The sequence below is a fragment of the Nothoprocta perdicaria genome, unplaced genomic scaffold (genome assembly GCF_003342845.1).
Source record: "Nothoprocta perdicaria isolate Ctin4 unplaced genomic scaffold, notPer1 scaffold_170, whole genome shotgun sequence".
Classification (NCBI taxonomy): domain Eukaryota; kingdom Metazoa; phylum Chordata; class Aves; order Tinamiformes; family Tinamidae; genus Nothoprocta; species Nothoprocta perdicaria.
In genome coordinates this window covers 202,434-207,662 of record NW_020454872.1, presented here as the reverse complement: position 1 = coordinate 207,662, position 5,229 = coordinate 202,434, and the positions used below count along the sequence as shown (strand labels likewise).

The 5,229-nt window shown below is 47.9% G+C and overlaps 1 protein-coding gene across 1 annotated transcript; it reads left to right on the top strand.

Moving 5' to 3' along the window:
* The first annotated feature begins 471 nt into the window (after positions 1-471).
* On the top strand, positions 472-3,552 carry IL10 (interleukin 10). Its single transcript, XM_026036131.1, has 5 exons — positions 472-615; positions 1,951-2,013; positions 2,241-2,393; positions 2,604-2,669; positions 3,460-3,552. The coding sequence occupies exons 1-5, from the start codon at positions 472-474 to the stop codon at positions 3,550-3,552; spliced, it is 519 nt and encodes a 172-aa protein (XP_025891916.1).
* Positions 3,553-5,229: the final 1,677 nt, after the last annotated feature.

Here is a 5,229-nt window from a genome sequence, read left to right as displayed (position 1 = left end):
GATGTAAAAACAGAAGCACTTTTTTTTTTTCCCCTAACAATAGGACATTCATCTAAAAATAAAGATAATCATGAGGATGCAGAAGTAAACTCACACAGCATCTTTTTTTGTTTGCATTGAGCTTTCCTTTTAGCCACATTCAAATTTACAAGAAGCAAGCAATGAAGAAAAAAAAAAAAAAAGAAAAGAAAAAAGCAAAGTCTAAGCATAAAAGCTTCGATGGGGTGTGAGGAGAGGAGGGGGGTCAAGGGAACAGGAAACCCAAGTTGACGGGAAACCCAAGTGACATTTGGGTTTAATGAATGACTTAAAACCCCAATATTACTCCTCAGGAAATGGGGAGAGGAAATTGAGAGATGTTTTGAGAGTATAAATGAGGGGCTCCATCAAGGTGAAGGCTGCAGATCTGCGCTTTACCTCCGGAGAAGCTGCGCGCAGAAGGGGAGCGAGAGGAAGGGCAGCCCGTGCAGCATGCAGCCCTGCGCAGCCCTGGCGCTCCTGCTCCTGGCTGCCGGCGCCGTGCACGCCCAGCCCGGCTGCACGCACTTCTCCCAGCTCCTGCCCGCCTATCTCAGAGACCTGAGGATCAAGTTTGAGGAAATTAAAGGCTATTTTGTAAGTAAGGCATAGCCAGGCTCTCCTTCTCCCTGCTATTTGTTTTTCTTCTTCTTCTTCTTCTTGCAAAGTTTGATGGTTTGGCTAGAACCATGGTTGGTTTAGCTTTAGTTTTAGATGGGAGCTAAACCATCTATTAGCTTTAGTTTTAGATGGCTTAGCTCCCTCTGGACAGAAGTGATTTGGTGGGTGCTAGGGGCTTGCAGGAGGCAGCGAGGGAAGCCGCTCCGTTTCATGCTTGCTGGGAGATGGCATGCAAGGTCTTCTTCCCTGCTCTACTTAGAGAGAACCCGGGGTCTTTTGCTACGAATTTTAGCACATCTTACTATGCAGGCTTGCCCCCTCGATATTGCAGAGCAATTACTCATTGAACAAATAGGAAGGAAAGACCATCAACTTCAGGACAATTAGGCACAGCCTCAACAAAGTCTGTACCAGATGAGAAGAGAAATCTTTTGCTACAACCTTTTTCTGTATATCAAGCTTACTGCCAAAGGAGCCTGGACAAAGTAATTTGGGGAGCCTGCAATAACCAGCACTTGTTTTGATGCCTTTAAAAGAACAAGGCTTTGCTAAAGGGAGCCTCCAATTGCTGAGGAAGCAATCACGACAAGATATCCACAGCATTTGTCACTGCAAAGATGTGTGCTCACATCTCTATTGCTGTTTTTGCTATTGTCAGTAGCTCCTGGCAGCAGACAAATGGATAAAGCCTCAGCTGAAGTCCCAGAGTAACGGTGTGTCTTGGATTTATTACTAAACTAGCATGGATTTAGGAGCTGGTTTTAAAGCTAGCTGTAAATCCCAAAGTTAATGTTAGGGAGGAACATTTATAATCTCTTGGAAAGGCTATGTTAAGTGTCCTGGTCCCCGCGGTGCCACCTCAGGGTAGGTAGGGATCACGCTCCTGGCTCTCTAGGACTAGCAGTGCAAGAGGGGCTCTCCAAGGAGAAACATCTGGAGAGGAGAAACACCCAGAGAGCAGAGTGGGACGGGGCGTGCGGGCAGCCCTGGTGTGTCGGTCTGATGCCGCCTACAGCGTGCAGAGCTGGAAGCGGAGGTCGGAGCAGGCCACCAGACAGGCAATAGCCCTACTGAAGGTTGGGATCTCACTGCCTTGCTGTCTCCGGGCCCCGGGATATTTGCATTGCCACGTTATGGGTCAAAGCATTGATGATTCCTGTACCTAGAATTAGTGTTGTACACGCAAATATGAGCGAGGGCTTTCCTGCATGGAGCACAACCAAGCCAAGCGAGCCTGCGGTGAGGCCAGGGCACTGCCTAAGTAAAGCTCAGCCTAAGTAAAGCTTCTCCATTGCACTCTTGCTTCCGCAGCAATCAAAGGACAACGAACTTGGCATCCAGCTGCTCAGCTCTGACCTGCTCAATGAATTCAAGGTAAGAACGTCACCTTGTTCCCAGAATATAATCCTCCCCTAAGTCCCCTGCCCTTCTTCATCCCTTAAGGAGGGAACCAGACTAAACAGAGGCTCCTGTCCCATTGGGACAGCTCTCGAGTCACACTTACAAGCACCTCGTGCTCCGGCCACCAAAGCCTGGTGACAACCGGAGACCTTCCCCGCCGGTCGTGTCCGGCACAAACGCGGGTCCCTCTGCCTCCTCAGGGCACCCTTGGCTGCCAGTCTGTGTCGGAGGCCATGCGCTTCTACATGGAAGAGGTCCTGCCGAGCGCGGGGCGGGCGAGCGCGCAGCACGAGCAGAGCGTGGGCCACCTCCGCAAGGCGCTGATGCAGCTCAAGGCCACCATGAAGCGCTGCGTGAGTCGGGGACAAGGGGCGGCACGGGCTCCTTTGGGCTTATGGGGCAACATCAGCCACCACGGCCACGCTGCCGCCCTGGCACCGCGGTCATCTGCAGCACCGCGAGCCCGTGGAGGAGGAGGAAGGGGAAGCGGGAGGCGAGGGCGGGGGAGGAAGGGCCGTGGGCAGCCGGGAGGAAGGCTCACGCTCTGCCTCGTCCCCGCGCAGCACCGGTTCTTCACGTGTGAGAAGCAGAGCAAGACGGTGAAGCACATCAGGGAGACCTTCGAGAAGGTGGGTGGCCGCTCGGGACACGGGCTCCTCCTTCGGGATGGAGCCACGATGCTAGACAGAGTCAGAGGCTTCAGTTACCTAAAAATACATAATACATAAACTATAACGTAGCCAGATTGCCTCAAGCAGCAGCTGGATGTTCAGCTGCATGGAGGGAGGGATGGGAAAAAGCATTTTTAGGTGAGGAGAAAGTGAAAATGAATAAAGGAGGTAACTGAGCTTCCTATGGGGCTCCCTGGAAAACACCAGGTAAACTCCTTAAGTTGCAGGCAGGGAATCACTGCAAATATGCTGCACACGTCTATGTATGGATGCAATAGATGAGCTTTAAATTATTTCTAGTATTTGATATGTAACACGCTACAGAGTGGGCTAGAGCGCAGAGAAAGGAACCCATTCTCCTCAAATTGTGCTTACTCACTACGAGTGGTTTGCACTCCCTTTGAGCTGCTTTTCCACAACTAATCTACGAGCAGATTATTGGTGCTGCAGAGGAGCGCCGCAGCCCGGCCCCACGTCTCCGAATGAATCAGCTCAGGCACCGCGCGCGCAGCGAGCTCGGTGTCAGAGCCGGGGCTCACGTGCGCGGCGCTGGCGGGCGGCCGGGCGCTTCCCAGCCGCGCTGCCTGACACGTATCGGAACCTGCAGGCTTGAGCCAAAACCGTAACTGTGGCAAACACGTTCAGTATTCATTCCTGGCGAACTGTAGAATTGTCATCTCGCAGCCCTACTATAGGCCTGTTAAGGAGTTAAAAACTTTAAAGCTATATATTACCTTTCACCTGGCAGATGAGCGAGAACGGCATCTACAAGGCAATGGGAGAATTCGACATTTTCATCAACTACATTGAAGAATACTTGATGATGAAGGGAAGGAAGTGAAACCGTGCACGGGGCTGCATTTTTCACACAAAACCTCCCTGTCTTTCGGAAATAATAGGAGGCTCTAAGAGCATTTGAGAGACTAAGTTATGATTCAGGTCAATAACATCTTTTAAGGTTTAATATTGTATTTAAACAGCTATTATTTTGTGAAAAGTTTAATATTTATTACCTCTAATACTTAAGTGTTTTTGTTTACAAAGGTTTTGAAGAGACATGAGCTTTTAAACTCTTATTTATTGTTCAGTATTTTCGTGCTGTTTATGATAGTGTTATTTTATTCATAGTTTATTCATGCTCCCCAAAGCTGCACTCTTTTGGGGAGCACACGATGAGCAGAATCGCTCCCAAGTGCAGCTTTGGTGAGCAAGGTCAGTCTGATCAGGAGCTCTCCATGTCGAGCAAAGCAGTGCACTCTCCTCCTAAGTCTATCCATCTCTCTAATTGGGCATTAAATTTTCCTGTGCGTAGCTTTGCCAGTATGTCTGGTCCTGCTTAGCCACACAAATATTCAAAATTAGCCCATGACCTTACACTGAGCAAAATAATTGGGAAAGAAAAGGGTCATTTTGTCTCCTTTGCATGGAAAGGACTGTGAAGGAGAAGGGTCTGCACTGCAACAAAAAACAGAGGCTAACGCCACGGAAATAGGTTAATTCTACCTCTTCATTTCTGTATTAATTCATATTATAGAAAAAATAGCAATAGCAATTAAGCATTTGGTTCTAATAGAACTTGTGGTTCAATGTCGCTACTCATTGATTTTCAGAACTGCTGAGTTCTGACACTCTGCACCTTTGAAAATTAATGGTAATATTTTCTAGTCTTTGACTGGGTTTTATTCACTGTTTTTAGGAGATATTTAATTAACCACCATTTTAAGGTGGATTTGGTGATTTGCAATCAAATTCATACAGCTAATCTCATTTTGTGTTACTTCTAATTTCATGAACTTGCAATGTAGGCATTTGCTTCTAATATTTAGAAGCACTGGGGCAACAATATCATGCTTTCCTATAAATGTTAAGTCGCCACTGAAGAAAGGCTCTTGCAAGGTCATTTATTCTATTTTGGCATTTACTGTGATAGAAGGGTGTTCCCACAGAGTGGAACTAGTGATTGAAGAGCTGCACCCAGCCCGAAGCAGGAATGCTCCTCTGCAGCTCACTCCTACTGAGGCCACTGGAGCGGCTCAAGGGCCACTTGTTGGAACCAACCACTGTCAAATTTAAATCAAGATTCTTGTTTATGCAGGGCCTTTTGTGTGCTGTCTGTGTGAAAAGAAATCATTTATTTTTGCTAATAAAGACCTCAGAACAAATAAAGCCTCTGTTCTGCTGTTTCCAGTTATTAGCACAGTCAGGACAAGGCCTTGATCTTAGATCACATACTAGATAGTAGCTAGGTCCTGGACTAATAGGAACTGATAACAGAATTGCTTGGTTTTCCCCAGGTTTGGGGTGATTTCTCTCTGCTTGGGGAACTGTATAGATGGCAGTTGAATGTGTGATTTCAAGCAGCATGCATGACGTTAGAGCTCTGTCACTAATAGACCCAGAAACCACCCAGGACAGCCCTTTCCAGCGCGCACTGCTCATCCACCGCCAATGGGTGGTTGCTCATGGACACCCACCTGGCCACGTTTCTGTTTCGGTTTTGAGCATCTTTCGCTTTCAC